Source organism: Mobula hypostoma, chromosome 1 (genome assembly GCF_963921235.1).
Source record: "Mobula hypostoma chromosome 1, sMobHyp1.1, whole genome shotgun sequence".
NCBI classification, from domain to species: Eukaryota; Metazoa; Chordata; class Chondrichthyes; order Myliobatiformes; family Myliobatidae; genus Mobula; species Mobula hypostoma.
Genome location: NC_086097.1, coordinates 125,843,845 through 125,860,974, shown reverse-complemented (window position 1 = coordinate 125,860,974; position 17,130 = coordinate 125,843,845). Strand labels below are relative to the sequence as shown.

Sequence of the window (17,130 nt, the reverse complement as noted above, 5' to 3'; positions counted from 1 at the left end):
CCAAGGTATTCACCGAAGTTCTTCTTAAGCCCATCACCCCTACTGACAGCAACTTGCCAGAGTTCCTTGCCCTGGACTGAAGGTTGATGGCCCTGTAGCTTCTGCTTTCACCATATGACTTCATATGTCTTCCAGCTGAAGATCCTTCCTCTTCCAGAAATAAGGGTTTTGAAACTTCTAATATTTCTGTAGCTCTGGGTTTTTATAGGATGAGGTTGCCAGCCTCATGCTCAACCCTCCTCCTTTCACAGCCAGGCTTGGGACTGTCCACGATGGAGTTGTTCACCTAAATCCCATTTTATTTTATCTATTTTGTTTAAAGATACCGCGAGGAACAGGCCCTTCCAGTCCAATGAGCCTCACCACCCGGCAACTTTGATCCTTGAAAGGCTACTCTTTAACTCAATATAGAATGCCCTGAAGTGGGTCATATACAGTAGTTAGATTAAAATCGTTAAAATGTTCAAAACTTGAAATGTACAGACATTCATTTTAAATCACGTCAAGATATCCATCAGATAAACAGTAACAAAATGTGAAGCTACAATAAACATTTGCAGTCTACATGTATTTTGATTTGGTGAAGCTGGAGTAGTACGTCAAGCAGGAAATGGGATCCATATGCTGCAGTTGCGATCTCATTGAAACATTTTCCAGAGTGTTGTAATAGAGTAGCTGCTCATGAGATGCTGCACCTTCTGAGTTAATCATTTTCAATTGCTGTAACTTTTGAAGTTAACCTGGACTTTGTCTTGCTCAAATTTAGTTATTTTCCTTGACCAGTACAAAGAGTCTTATGCCAGTTTGCTAGACTTGGCTTGAGAGAGTATTCCAAAAGCTTTTATTTTGAAATATGTTTTCCAGCAAATCTGAAATTTCATGGTTTTGGTAAATTGGCTTGTTATTGTTATATGTGTTGAGCTACAGTGATAAAATTTATTTGGCATGCCCAAAATACAGAACATTTCATTACCTTAGTACATTGAGGTAGAATAAGGGGAAAACAGTGATAAAATGTAAAGTGTTGCAGTTACACAGAAAGTACAGTGTAGGTGGCTAATAAGATGCAAGGCCATGAAGATATGGATTGTGAGGTAGAGGCCTTCCCATTTTATAGGAGTTCCATTCAAGAGTTTTAGACCGAAGTTGTCATTGAGCCTCGTGGTATGTGCTTTCAGGCTTTTGTATCTTCTGCCTGATGCACAGTGGGTGAATGTCACTGGTGTCTTTGATTATGTTTAATTTGAGTAAAGTGAAAATTTTAAGTTATTCAAGAATCCAAAAAGTGTGTCTAAAATGCTCTACTGATTCGCCAAAGGAGCTGATTATAGTGCAGGACAAAATCTTTGGGAAAAACTATTCTATTTTTTAATGGGAGGAAGTTTAGGATGGGTGTAAAGAATTTTTTTTGAAAAATTTATTAAAAGAAGTTTCAGTGGATTGCATTTATTTGGACTATCAGTTAATCGGGGCAGCTGCTCATTTGGGACCACTCTTAATGAACAAAAACTGAGAAAATAGCTGGGATTCCCTTAGTTTATTTGCGACACTATGCTGCTTAATTGGGACAGGAGACTGTTGCTGAACAGTTTCTAACTAGTGTCAGTCACATGCACTTGTGGACGTTAGACATGCACTGTGCTTATTGCAAATAGTTTTTAAATAGCCTTAGTTGCATGTGTTTGTGTTGAAAAGTAGTGACTTTTGTCACCGATCGTTGGCAAGAAATAAGCAGTAAGACGAGTAAAAATTAAACTACTTCACTACTTCATTAGGAAAGATGAAAAATTTGGAAATATCGACAATCATCTTGGATGTTATAACAAAAATGAAGATTTGGAGGATGCAATCATTGAAAGAATTGTCTGTAGGCAACCCATTATTTGGCTGGTTTCATTCACTTACAGTCAATCAGAAGAACATGGCAGTGTACCACTGGATGAATTCCTCATTCAATAACTATTAGGATGTAATGCACAATTTTATAGTACTGTAATGGTATTGGTAGTGTTCTAATTCTGTATTTCATTTAAATATATAATTTGTTACTCAAATGGTAGTTTGTCTTTTTTATATGATTTTAACTACTTCCATCAAACTGGCTAATTAGGGTAGTTGCTTACCTGAGCTAAAATGTACTACTTCTGATGTGTCCCAATTAATCAGAATTCTTTGTATTTTAAATGAAATAAGTAGGTTTTAAGAAACTTGCATCAGATTTTCTGTGGGATTCTTTGAGGTTTGAATTTGTATTCCTTCTGGAATCGTTTTTTTTTGAGACCAAATGCCTTTGTCCCACAGAAGCAGAGCGCTCTGAGAGGAACACCTTTGCAGAGAGATTGTCAGCAGTTGAGGCCATCGCAAATGCAATATCGGTGGTGTCCAGTAATAATAGTGGTAACAGAAGTGGACCATCTAGCAGTCGTAGGTAGGTATAAACAATTCTTTTGGGTGTTAATTTTGTGCCAATTATCTAAATGTAACACCCAATTTTCTTGCTATAAAATGGGGTTCAAAACTGCATGCATTTGACATGGGAGAATGGGGTGAAGAATTTTGGTAAATTATTCCCATTCAGCTCAGGAGTGGTGTAATTGAAGAGTTAGTTATTAAATAGTAAATATTTTAATTGAAATTTTAGTGATTAAAATGAATAAGATATTTATGTCAATTTCCAGAAAATTGGAAAAGGCATTTTTGTGTCAGCATGTTGATATCTGAAGCTATGAAGATCTGGTTAGAAAATTAATAAATACCTAGCTGAATTGGAGTGAAAGGTAGTCAATTGGTTCACAGTTGGCAAACCCAGGTGACATGATGTCAGATGCCTCCAACAATCATAGTAACTCACTAAAGAAATTTAGTTTCTCCTTCTCAGCTCTCCCTTTCCTCTTTCCCCCACACCCAGGCTCTCTCAGAATAATGTATTTTAAATTAATTTCTCCAAGTTTAAGATTACGTGAGATGATGCGACGCTCACTACGAGCTGCTGGCTTAGGACGCCATGAGTCTGGTGCTTCGTCCAGTGACCATCAGGATCCAGTCTCTCCTCCTATTGCACCACTTAGCTGGGCACCAGATCCACCTGCAATTGATCCAGGTTAGATTTTCCAGATGTATGAGAAAGTAATTCGTTAAATATAAGATTCTCCTTTGAAGCTATATAAATTGATGTAATCTTACCTGCAAGTGGTTTATTGTTTGCTGTAATAAAATAGAAGTTTCATCCAGTATTGATATGTACTTATAAACAAGCATTCTTTGCAGTTGATGGACAGAACAGGTTTCCTTAATACAAAAAGAGCATTTAATCGTGTTGAGAAGGCAAAATATTCCCCTTTGTTGCCAGCACATTCATTGTACAAATGCTGAAAAATTTATTGACATTAACCTTGTGTATACTGACATTTTAACTACGTTCTCTTGGAGACAAATTGAGGAGAAAAATCTGGGTGGACTGAACTGGACTCAGCCCACATGCTATATAGTTCCCAACGTACACTAATGTTTCAGTGGTCATCCCACAAGGTAGAACAGTGAATGGCAACTGGTCCATATGTGGTGGAAACAGTCCTGCAATGGACTTTTTGGCCATCTGACAACATAAGGTGTGAGATGCCTTTTCATTGTTTCCAAATATCGGATAATCAGAATCAGTTCAAGGAGGAAAAGCTTTACATTTACCATAGAAACCATAGAAACTACAGCACAGAAACAGGCCTTTTGGCCCTTCTTGGCTGTGCCGAACCATTTTCTGCCTAGTCCCACTGACCTGCACACTGACCATATCCTCCATACACCTCCCATCCATGTATCTGTCCAATTTATTCTTAAATGTTAATAAAGAACCTGCATTTACCACCTCATCTGGCAGCTCATTCCATACTCCCACCACTCTCTGTGTGAAGAAGCCCCCGCCTAATGTTCCCTTTAAACTTTTCCCCCCTCACCCTTAACCCATGTCCTCTGGTTTTTTTCTCCCCTTGCCTCAGTGGAAAAGGCCTGCTTGCATTCACTCTATCTATACCCATCATAATTTTATATACCTCTATCAAATCTCCCCTCATTCTTCTACGCTCCAGGGAATAAAGTCCTAACCTATTCAACCTTTCTCTGTAACTGAGTTTCTCAAGTCCCGGCAACATCCTTATAAACCTTCTCTGCACCCTTTCAACCTTATTAATATCCTTTCTGTAATTTGGTGACCAAAACTGAACACAATACTCCAGATTCGGCCTCACCGATGCCTTATACAACCTCATCATAACATTCCAGCTCTTATACTCAATACTTCGATTAATAAAGGCCAATGTACCAAAAGCTCTCTTTACAACCCTATCTACCTGTGATGCTACTTTTAGGGAATTTTGTATCTGTGTTCCCAGATCCCTCTGTTCCACTGCACTCCTCAGTGCCTTACCATTAACCCTGTACGTTCTACCTTGGTTTGTCCTTCCAACGTGCAATACCTCACACTTGTCTGTATTAAACTCCATCTGCTATTTTTCAGCCCATTTTTCCAGCTGGTCCAAGTCCCTCTGCAGGCTCTGAAAACCTTCCTCACTGTCTACTACACCTCCAATCTTTGTATCATCAACAAATTTGCTGATCCAATTTACCACATTATCATCCAGATCATTGATATAGATGACAAATAACAATGGACCCAGCACTGATCCCTGTGGCACACCACTAGTCACAGGTCTCCTCGAAAAACTCCAATAGATTGGTCAAACATGACCTGCCACGCAGAAAGCCATGTTGACTCTCCCTAATAAGTCCCTGTCTATCCAAATGCTTGTAGATTCTGTCTCTTAGTACTCCCTCCAATAACTTACCTACTACTGACGTTAAACTTACCAGCCTATAATTTCCCGGATTACTTTTCGATCCTTTTTTAAATAACGGAACAACATGAGCCACTCTTCAATCCTCCGGCACCTCACCTGTAGACAGCGACATTTTAAATATTTCTGCAAGGGCCCCTGCAATTTCAACACTAGTCTCCTTCAAGGTCCGAGGGATCACCCTGTCAGGTCCCGGGGGTTTATCCACTTTAATTTTCCCCAAGACAGCAAGGAGCTCCTCCTTTTCGATCTGTACAGTTTCCATGATCTCACTACTTGTTTCCCTTAATTCCATAGACTTCATGCCAGTTTCCTTAGTAAATACAGACGCAAAAAACCTATTTAAGATCTCCCCCACTTCCTTTGGTTCCGCACATAGCCGACCACTCTGATCTTCAAGAGAGCCAATTTTATCCCTTACAATCCTTTTGCTCTTAATATACCTGTAAAAGCTCTTTGGATTATCCTTCACTTTGACTGCGAAGGCAACCTCATGTCTTCTTTTAGCCCTCCTGATTTCTTTCTTAAGTATTTTCTTGCACTTCCTATACTCCTCAAGCACCTTATTTACTTCCTGCTTCCTATACATGTCATACAACTCCCTCTTCTTCTTTATCAGAATTGCAATATCCCTTGAGAACCAAGGTTCCTTATTCCTATTCACTTTGCCTTTAATCCTGACAGAAACATACAAATTCTGCACACTCAAGATTTCTCCTTTGAAGGCTTCCCACCTACCGATCACATCCTTGCCAGAGAACAACCTGTCCCAATCCACGCTTTTTAGATCCTTTCTCATTTCTTCAAATTTGGCCGCCTTCCAGTTAAGAACCTCAACCGTAGGACCAGATCTATCCTTGTCCATGACCAAGTTGAAACTAATGGTGTTATGATCACTGGAACCAAAGTGCTCCCCTACACAGACTTCTGTCACTTGTCCTAACTCGTTTCCTAACAGGAGATCCAATATTGCATCCCCTCTAGTTGGTCCCTCTATATATTGATTTAGAAAACTTTCCTGAACACATTTTACAAACTCTAAACCATCTAGACCCCTAACAGTATGGGAGTCCCAATCAATATATGGAAAATTAAAATCCCCTGCCACCACAACTTTATGTTTCCTGCAGTTGCCTGCTGTCTCTCTGCAGATTTGCTCTTCCAATTCTCGTTGACTATTGGGTGGTCTGTAATACAATCCCACTAATGTGGCCATACCTTTCCTGTTTCTCAGCTCCATCCATAAGGACTCAGTAGACAAGCCCTCTAATCTGTCCTGCCTGAGCACTGCTGTAATATTTTCCCTAACAAGCAATGCTACTCCCCCACCTTTCATTCCTCTGCCTCGATCACATCCGAAACATCGGAACCCTGGAATATTAAGCTGCCAGTCCTGCCCTTCCTGTAGCCAAGTTTCACTAATTGCTATAACGTCATAATTCCACGTGTCAATCCACGCCCTCAACTCATCCGCCTTCCCCGCAATACTCCTAGCATTGAAATATATACACCTCAGAAGATCTTTACCACTCACAACCTTTCTATCAGCGGATTTGCTTGAACTTTTAACATCATTTATTTTCACTCCAGCCGCACTGTCAGTTCTGGCACTCTGGTTTCCATCCCCCTGCAAATCTAGTTTAAAGCCTCCCCAATAGCACTAACAAACCTCCCTGAAAGGATATTGGTCCCTCGGTAGTTCAAGTGTAACCCGTCTCTCTTGTACAGGTCCTACCTGCCCCAGAAGAGGTCTTAATTATCCTGAAATCTGAAACCCTGCCCCCTGCACCAGTTCCTCAGCCACTTGTTCATCCTCCAGAGCATCCTATTCCTACCCTCACTGGCATGTAGCACAGGTAGCAATCCTGAGATTACCACCCTCGAGGTCCTGCTTTTCAACTTCCTACCAAGCTCCCTATACTCACTCTCCAGGACCTCCTCACTCTTCCTTGCTATGTCATTGGTACCGATGTGCACCATGACATCTGGCTGATCACCCTCCCACTTCAGAATGTCAGGCAAGCAATCGGAGACATCCTTGACCCTGGCACCCGGGAGGCAACAAGCCATCCTGGATTCTCTGTCAGGACCACGGAGCCTCCTATCTGCACCTCTAACTATCGAGTCCCCTATCACTACCGCTCTCCTCTTTTTCCACCCTCCCTTCTGCACTGCAGAGCCAGACTCACTGCCAGAGATCCGGCTACTGCAGCTTGTCCCAGGTAAGTCATTCCCCCCAACAGTATCCAATGCGGTATACTTGTTGTTGAGGGGAATGGCCACAGGGGAACCCTGCTCTGCCTGCTCTTTCCTCTTCCCTCGCCTGACAGTGACCCAATTTCCTGTCCTCTGCTCCTTTGGCGTAACTATCTCCCTGTAGCTACTGTCTATAATCTCCTCATTCTCCCGAATGATCGGCAGGTCATCCAGCTCCTGCTCCAGTTCCCTAACGCAGTTTGTTAGGAGCTGCAGCTGGATGCACTTCTTGCAGGTGTAAATTCAATAAATTCAATTAAATGCCAGTTTTCTTTTTTAAAGCTTCAGTTATTATAAATTAAAGGTCAATGACTCCATTCAGGTGAATGGCAGTATTAGATGCGCGACCTATGCCTGCTGAGATGCTAAGGAGCCCGATGTGAAGTTAGTTTGATTCTTTAGCACAGTTGTGCAGTGTTCTGAACTCAGTAGGTCCAGCAGAATGAAGAGAATTCATGTTTTTGAATCTTATCTCCCCATACATTGTGTTTCAATGTACATGTGACAAATAAAGCTAATCTTTACATGCAGGTGCAAAAGTCTGGAACCATTAGCTAGCAACTGGCATGATCCTGTCCATGACATTCTATGATCTGTTCCAAAGTGCTCTTAAGACTCTAAAAGGTTTTTTTAGGAAATGCAGCAGCCAATTTGCACTCCTCCAGTCATGGAATGAATTGAGTGTGTACCCAGTCATATTGACTGGGACACCACAGACTGTTCTTCAAACAATACCTTAATTTTTATGTGCACCTCAGAAGGATGAGGGGACTTTAACTTAATACCTCATCTAGCTGCAGAACTGTCCTGTCAACTGAAAGTTAGTACTCAAATTCCTGAAATGTGATTTTTAGCTGCCATTCTTAAGTGACAGTGAATCCTTGTGTGCATTATGGTGGCATAGTGGAGTAGTGTTCCATTTGAGTGGTTTATGTCAAGTTAATTTTCTGATCAGATGTGATTGGTTTTTATACCAGACCTGGATGCTAAAAATTTCACTCCTTGTGGTTCTGCAGGGCTGTTTTTGTTTTACCAATTTTTCACTGGCTTGGTTGTTACTTTTGTTCTTTGATTTTCATGTATCAGTTTTTTCCATATCAGATTCTTCAAATGAGCTATAATAGGAAAACATTGCTTTGGTTTTGATGGGGTGTTTACTTGGTGCAGCACTTCTAGCAGGGGTCTTTTGAAGTGACAATATTTGGAAATGGTTTAAGCCCAAAAAATATAATCAGCTGGATTTTTGTGTATTGCTTTCACTGTGCTTTGTCGTTTATTTTCCAGAGCATGCAGCATATTCTCCACAATATGCTGTTGTTAATAATAATAAAAATTGAAGTGAGAAAGACAACTTGACCTTTTGAAAGGACTGGTAGAGTTTAGTACCTCATCTGAGTTATCGGCTTATATTGTATTTTGCTGAACTTCAGGCATTCAGTTTTGTGGCAATCTGACAATACAGGTTATAATCTGAAAACATTTTTACTGTTTTTGTTCAGTTAACTAGTTCTCATCTTGACCTGATGTATTATTTCCAGTTCCATGGGATTGAAGCCTTGTTAATAGCCATGTCAGCATTACGTTAAAGAATGCCTTTTGATATGCTCCAGCTGCTAGTTTTCTCTTTGTGTTCTTAATTATACTTCTAAATAATAGTCATATTTACTAAATGTGGTTTTTCTTAAAACTGAGAGTACAATATCCTTAATGGGTTAAAATTATTTCCTACCAATTCACAACAGACTAATCAGCCTAAAATTTTGTATGCTTCCTCAGGCCTTCTTGGAAAGCAGAATAGTATTCAATACCCTCCAAACCACAAGGACTGTTTTAGAGTTTTTTAAATGCTAAGTTGAGCCAATGAATCCTTGGCATTTGTTAGTTTTTTAATTTCTCCAGCATTTTTCTTTAACAGTTAAGGGCACTACTTTTTACATAAATGAAGTTCTTTTAATCATTGTTTGCTTTTTACATTACCCATCTTTAGACAGCATTGTCAGCAACTATTGGTCTTTGCTCTAATTTTTATTTAATCTGAACTAAAAACCGGAAATGCTCAGCAGGTCACGCAGTGTCTTTGCAGGGAGAAGCAGAGTTCAAATGTTTCAGCTGCATTGCTGCAGTTACTGATCTTAACAAGCTCAGTGCAGCCTGCAAGCTGTATTAAAATAGAATTCCACATACAGGAGGAGATTTTTTAGAGCATTGGATTTATGCTGATATGATGAAAAAGCTGTTCAATTTATCCTGCTCCTCTGCATATTTCTCATTGTCCTATAAGTTCCTTTTAAAGTAGCAGTCCAATTTCCATTTCAAATATTATGATATTCTGTGATATGGACCAGTTGCAAAAGGTCTGTCTAGACCTATCCCATCATTCCAGCACTCAGGTCATGACCTGGACCTTGAGGTGTACATATAAGCCTGTTTTAAATTTGATGGAAGTTTCTGCCTGCCACCCTTTCAAACCATAGTTTCATGCTACAAAAAGCTGCAGCAACTTGGCAAGTCAGGCAGCATCTGTGGAGAGGAATAAACAGTCGACATTTCGAACAAGACCTTACATTCAGACTGGAAAGTAAGGGGGCAGAAGATGAGGGGGAGGGGGAAGGAGTACAATGCAGCAGATAATATGTGAAACCAAGTGAGGGGGAAGATAAGTGAGTTGCAGGGGCGGAGGTGGGTGACTGAAGTGAAAAGCTGGGAGATGGTAGGTGTAAGTCGTATGAAGTGCTGAAGAAGGAGGCATCTGAGAGGAGAGTGGCCCATGGAGAAAGGGAAGGACCATGCAGGGTGGGGGGGAAGATATACAGGTGAGATGAAAGGAAGGAGTAAGAAGGGAGCCAGAATTGCGAAGGGAAAAAGGAGAAGGGGGTGTGGTGGGGGGAGGAATTACCAGAAGTTAGAAAAATTATTGTTCATGCCTTCAGGTTGAAGATCACCCCGACAAAATATTAAGTTTCTGGCTCCTACCACACACTTGGTGTAAATATTTTTCCCATTCCCCCTTAATTCATATTACCGACAGTCCCTTTGCTTTTCTGCCTAACCAAACTAGCCTATATCTGGTGCATTCTAAAGCTTTCCTCACTGGCAACTTCAGCTACTTGCCCTGACGCGCCACTTTATCGAGCTCCAAACGAGTCGGTATATCAATAACAAAAGTAAGGGACCCCATACAGAGCTCTATGAAACCCAAGAGAAGGCAGCCTTCCTGTCAAAAATTCCCACCTCGTGTTTCCTGCCACTGAGCCAGTTTTAGATCCTATTTGCTATTTTTCTTTAGATCTCCTGAGCTATTAAGCTCTATCATTCTTGGACTGGAAGTGTAATCTTTGCTCAGTGTGGATTTTTTTTTATTGCTAGAGTCTTCTAGTGTGCTTACTGTTAAATTGCTGGGATTCTATAATTCTACATGAGTAACATTTCTCCACATCAGGTTGTAGCCCTGGGTAATAAAAATATGTAATTCATGGATTTTCCATCAGGAAATCCCTATGATAGTGTCAGTGCCATGCCATGTAAGATAGGATATGCTACAAAGAGAAATTGTTTACATTTCATAATTTTGAAATACTTGGCCAAGCTCCAAAACGTGTTCTTCAGTATTGTTTATTTATCCACTCATTTCCCTCTGCTCATCATTGCCAGACAAAGCCAAGATCACCTTGACTATAATTGTAAGGCAAAGCCTCTAACACATCAACCATAGTTCTTAGAACTTGAGGCGCAATCAAGTCTGATTTCCAAGGAACATTTGATTTTAAAAATACTTCCTTTTCAGGAAAACTAACATGTCAGCTGTTTAAACTGCTAGAGCAAATTTTGCACTTGGAATAATTCAGCTTTAGAATTGGAATTGGTTTATTATTGTCACATGTACTGAGATACAATGAAACCTCTGTAGCTTGTCTTGCATGGTGTTCATACTGATCGAATTGTTACACTATGCATTGAAGTGGAAAATGGTGAAACAATAACAATAGTAACAATGCAAAATAGAATGTAGCAACTGCAGAGAAAGTGCAGTGTGGGTAAACAGTAAAGTACAAAATCATAGTGATGTACATGGTGAGATCAAATTGAAAGTCCATCTTATCATACCAGGGCACTATTTAATAGCCATAACTGAGGGTCGAAGCTATCCTTGAGTCTGGTGGTACGCGCCTTCATGCTTTTGTATCTTTTGCCCATTAGAAGAGTGCAAGAGAGAGAATGTCCAGTATGGATGCAGTTTGCTTTACAGAGACACTGAGAAGTCTAGACTGAGTTCTTGGCTGTTTACCGTGATGTGCTGAGCTGTGTTCCTGCGGTCATGAGTAGTGTAGTTGCCATAACAATCCATTATGCATCCAGATAGAATGTTTTCTGTGATGGATTGATTTAAAGTTGGTAAGGGTTGATGGGGACATGCCATTGTTCTTTAGTCAAGAGAAGCAGACTATTGGGGAGCTTTCTTGGCCATGGCATCTTCATAGTTGGGTAGTTTATTGATGTTCCTAGGAACTTGAAGCTCTCAGTCTATTGTTGTAGACAGAAGCATGTGCACAGCCCTCCCCTCTTCAATGACCAACTCTTTTGTTTTGCTAACATTGAGGGAAACATCATGACACCACGTTACTAAGCTCCCTTACTCCTCCCTGTACTCCAACTCATTATTTGAGATACAGTGGTATATTCTGCAAACCTGCTAATGGAGTTGCAGCAGAATTTGACCATACAAGACTTACCATGGTTCCAATCAGCAAAGGCATTCAGTCTTTAAGAACTGATGAATTAAAGCTGACTCATTTACCCAAGGGAAAATTTAAAGCTACGTAACCGCTTTCTCAGTTTATAGTGGAAGTTTGCATATGATGGTAGAGCTTATGGCTGTTGCCATTTTTAACAGTGCAAGTAGTCTGTTTTGAATGTTCAGTCATTCCAATATAAACTGTCTTGTTGAGAATACTGGGGTTTCATGGTCTTTTGGACAGTTCAGCAGGGTGTTTCATGATCACCAGTATTCACTGGAGCCAGGAGAGGGTCAGACTTCAAATTACCTACTGCATTTTTCTCAATATAATTTTAGACAATGCAGTCTGATCCTACAAGCTCTGCAGTATGCAGAACTACATCATTAGTACATAATGACTGGCTAGCCTGTTGATGGCATTGTTAAATGAGGTGTCATAATTAGTCAAGACACTTGGGATAGTGATAGGGGAGCTTTTATGTCCAACTGAGAGCAAATGGTGTTTTATCTGTCAGTGCAGTGTTTCTTCATTTTCAGGCTGCATCAATGATCTTGGATTTTTAAGCATGTCTAAACCCTCAAATCTCTGATTGTGAGGTGAATGCTGCTTGAAAAATTATGACTGACACTCAGTGATATTACATCCTTTATTTTAAAATATCTTAGTTGCTTTTATATTCAGAATTTTTGACCCCCCCTCCCCCCATGTTTTGGGATCTATATATTCTTAGCTAGCCAGCATTTATTGCTCATTCCTAATTGTCCTTGAGGAGGTGGTGTCAGGAAAGGATTGTTTAAGAGCTTCTTCAAGTAGAATAGGGATAAATCAGGGTTGTTGACAGTTGCTGGGCAATGTGACTTGAATGGACAGAAGGGCCAATTCCACACTATCTTTAAATAAAGTAACATTTTAGATTTGAAAGATATTGTTGGATTAAAGACATATTGGTTAGGGTTCATGCGTTTTGGGCAAGCAATATTGGCACCAGAAATGTGATGGCACTTGTGGGCAGCCCCCAGCACTGCCTGTATGTTGGTCAAAGAAGGAAATGGCACTTTTCACTGTATGTTTCAATGTAAATGTGACAAATAAAAGTAACCTTTATCGTAGCCCTTGTAAGTACCTGTAAGTTTGGCATGCTGAAAGGACATTATTTTATAAGTTTTCACTTTAAGCAATCAAGATGCTCATCTGGTACTATTCAAGCTATTTTGGGTAGCATTCATCATTCTTTTTCAGGTCTATTCAATGTATCTCTATTAACTGTCACACTTTTTAACAATTGTATACAGTGTGCTTAAAAGCTTATAGCTTTTTAATAGAAATAGTTTTTGGTGTGAATTTCTATTTTCTCATTACAATTTTTTGTAATTTGTGGATACTTGATTTAGCTTACTGCTATTTTCTGCACTTTAATTGAAGAATTAGATTTTTTTACCATTAATAGTACTATGCTTTGGAATTTGTACATTGTAAATGTATAGTATTCAGCTGAATGATCAGAATATAATAAACTGAAGAAAAGATTAGTCACACAAACCTAAAGTTTTACCAAGTTATACAATATTAAGCAATTAAGTATTACTGTCCAATAAAATAATTTCTGTAAAGTGCTGAAAAGAGAATAAAAGCATTCTTATTTTTTAATCATAGATGTATTTTGTAAAGTGATTTGTCGATGAATATGCTGTTCTGTTTATTGAAAGATGGTGACATTGATTTTATCCTGGCCCCCGCTGTTGGATCTCTTACCACTGCAGCATCTGGCACTGGACAGGGACCAAGTACCTCTACCATATCAGGTGAAGATTTCAGATTTTGACATCTCATGCACAATAAAAACCCAAGACCATGTTAGGAACCCACAAGCAACACACAAAAGTTGCTGGTGAATGCAGCAGGCCAGGCAACATCTCTAGGAAGAGGTACAGTTGACATTTCGGGCCGAGACCCTTCATCAGGACTAACTGAAAGAAGAGCTAGTAAGAGATTTGAAAGTGGGAGGGGGAAGGGGAGATCCAAAATGATAGGGGAAGACTGGAGGGGGAGGGATGGAGCCAAGAGCTGGACGGGTGATTGGCAAGAGGGATATGAGAGGATCATGGGACAGGAGGCCTAGGGAGAAAGAAAAGGGGGGGGGGAAGCCCAGAGGATGGACAAGGGGTATAGTGAGAGGGACAGAGGGAGAAAAAGGAGAGAGAGAAAAAGCATGTGTGTATATAAATAAATAATGGATGGGGTACGAGGGGGAGGTGGGGCATTCGCGGAAGTTAGAGGAGTCAATGTTCATGCCATCAGGTTGGAGGCTACCCAGACGGAATATAAGGTGTTGTTCCTCCAACCTGAGTGTGACTTCATCTTTACAGTAGAGGAGGCCGTGGATAGACATATCAGAATAGGAATGGGACGTGGAATTAAAATGAGTGGTCACTGGGAGTGGAACCCACAAGCTGTTTTGCAGTATTAGCAAATCATTGTGTGCAGCATCATTCAAAGCTGTGGGTTAGCAACATCCATTTAAAGTGTAGAAGGAATGGACTAATGATGCTAGTCTTGAAAGTGATAACTGTGTGTGTGTGTGTATATGTATGTGTGTGTGTATATATATAAAAAGTGGGTGAACAATGGAGCAACAGAGAGTGAAGAACTTGGTGTTTGTGGCAAATTTGCTTTATATTATAATGGACTTAAAATTTCTTGTTCCAATGTCCTTTGGAAATTATTTTTATAATCTGTTTATCTTTCTTACAATGTATTTTAATGTTTGTAATATGCTTATATACTAAACATACTTGAAAGTGACCGAGTGAGAGAGATCAAATCTGTGCATCATATGAATTAGAGTAAACATAAGACTATTTGTCACTTGAGTACTCCTGAGAGCCTAATGTTGCTTGTTTGTTGTTATTATTTTGTGTTTTTTTTTACTACTTTTTGTATTTGCACAGTTTGTTGTCTTTTGTACATTGGTTGTTCACCGATGTTGTGGGCCTTTTTTCATTGATTCTATTGTGTTTGTATTTACTCTGAATGCCTGCAAGAAAATTAATGTCAGAGCTGTACTGTATATGGTGACATTTATGTTCTTTGATAATTTACTTTGAGCTTTTTGAATTTTGAACTTTTTAACTCCAGGCTTAATATAATTACTCTTGGTATCATGATTTTTGCCTTGGGGATATTGCCGATTTAAGATGTAGAAGCTATATCCTTCCTGGTTGAAATATTTCAGCCACATTTTTTTAGGCACCAGTGGGGATTTCAAGCCACTGTCTATTGAAGTGGAAAAAACTGAATCATTCAAGAGCTTGAAAATAGGAATTCAATTGGCATGCGAGTCAAAGTATGAGTGCCATAGAGAAAGAACTGAAGACTGTGATTCACAATATTGCCCAACTAAGTGCTGGCAGTATTTCAACAGGCTGACTAGTGTCATTTACCTCAGTTCTGATTCAAGAATACATGAGTCTTAAGCTAATATTAGCATTTCTGCTATCACTCAAGAAGGCAGGGTAACAATGCTAAAATGATTATGGCATGTGATGCAGTCTGAAACTGCTCAGTTACATGCAATAAGGTACCTTGACGTGCCATGGTAGTTAAGAGCCTCACCCTCTTGTCATTAATTCAGAGTGACAGAGTTTTAACTTTAACTTTGTCAGTTACCTGTAAGCTGTATCTTATCAAAATTACAAATAAAATAGTAGGCTAACATTTGAATTGTTTCTTCATAGGGATGGAGTTGGTTTATTTAAGAAAAGCAGAGCTTCTTTTGAATATAGAAGCAAAAAATCAGATTAAGCAATACACTGACTACTTCCTCAAATTAAAGGTTGAAATTAGATGTATTAAACAAAATATTTTACTACTATCTGTTAAATTAGTTTGGGACTATTGATTTGCTTTTAACAATACAGCGAAGTACCTTAACATACCATAGCAGTGCAATCAGTCAACAGCCCCACTTCCATCTGTTCTGCACCCCACCCTCTTGTTGGGAAATGGTTTAGAGTTTCTGTAGATTTTTTAGGTAATTTGTAATCATAATGTGCAGAAAAAAAGTGGATCAGTAGATTATTTCTGTAGTGTAGGTTCTGTACTCACTTATAGTTTTTGTCGTCATCTCATGTGTTTAGTGCCTGGTGAACAAGAATTCTGTTGAATTTGGTTAGCGGGCTCCCAGCTGCAGTTTAGAAATAATGTTCATAAGTTCTTCTGGGCTTACAAGTTCATTACCAGTACCATTTTTTAAATCTTAATGGCAATAGCCAAATGAGTAATCCTGGAGTTGCCACATCTATAGAATATTCATAACTATTTATTTATTCCATTTATCAACATTACTAAAATGTGGATAGATCTTTATTTCATCTGCTAGCCCAAACTTACTGTTGGTTAATTTTAAAGTCATATATAGTGCATTAAACATCATATCGTATAGAAAAACTTGTAAAAGCACATTTTAAAATCTACTTAAAATGTTTGTTTTTGCAGGCCCTTCAGCTGAGCCACCTGTTGTGGAGTTAAAGGACAGAAAAGCTAATGCTCATCTAATCTTAAAATTACTTTGTGAAAGTGTGGTATTGCGACCTTATCTTCGAGAGTTGCTTTCAGCCAAGTAAGTGAGGTGCATTACTGAAACAGGTTTTGCAACAGATTTATATAAGAATAAAGTCATTACAGCTCCTAGGTGTCAAGCTCTCTGAGGACCTAACCTGGTCAAAACATATCAATGCAAATATAAAGAAGGCAGGACAGCGACTATACTGTATTAGGAGTTTGAAGAGATTTGGTATGTCAACAAATATACTCAAAAACTTCTGTAAATGTACCATGGAGAGCATTCTGGCAGGCTGCATCACTGTCTGGAATGGGGGGTGGTGGGGCGGTGGGGCGGGGCACGGTGACTGCACAGGACTGAAAGAAGCTGCAGAGGGTTGTAAATTCAGTCGGCTCCATCTTGGGTACGAGCCTACAAAGTACTCAGGACATTGTGAGGGAGCGGTGTCTCAGAAAGGCAGCATCCAGGGCATGCCCTTTTCTCACTGTTAACATCAGGTAAGAGGTGCAGAAGCCTGAAGGCACACACTCAGCGATTCAGGAACAGGTTCTTCCCTTCTGCCATCCGATTCCTAAATGGGCATTGAACCTGTGAACACTACCTTACTTTTTTAATATATTATTTCTGTTTTTGCACGATTTTTAATCTATTCAATATATGTATACTGTAACTGATTTACTTATTATTTTTTCCCTCTATTATGTATTGCATTGGACTGCTGCTAAGTTAA

General features: G+C 39.5%; 1 protein-coding gene across 5 annotated transcripts in view; it reads left to right on the top strand.

Annotated features, from left to right (window-relative positions):
- Positions 1 to 17,130, top strand: part of ubr5 (ubiquitin protein ligase E3 component n-recognin 5) — a 198,213-nt gene that overhangs the window by 103,366 nt on the left and 77,717 nt on the right. For all 5 annotated transcript variants that reach the window (XM_063055485.1, XM_063055476.1, XM_063055469.1 and 2 more), the window contains 4 exons: positions 2,302 to 2,428; positions 2,949 to 3,100; positions 13,546 to 13,641; positions 16,334 to 16,457. In XM_063055485.1, coding sequence (XP_062911555.1) covers positions 2,302 to 2,428; positions 2,949 to 3,100; positions 13,546 to 13,641; positions 16,334 to 16,457 — 499 coding nt within the window. The remainder of the gene's footprint in view (positions 1 to 2,301; positions 2,429 to 2,948; positions 3,101 to 13,545; positions 13,642 to 16,333; positions 16,458 to 17,130) is intronic.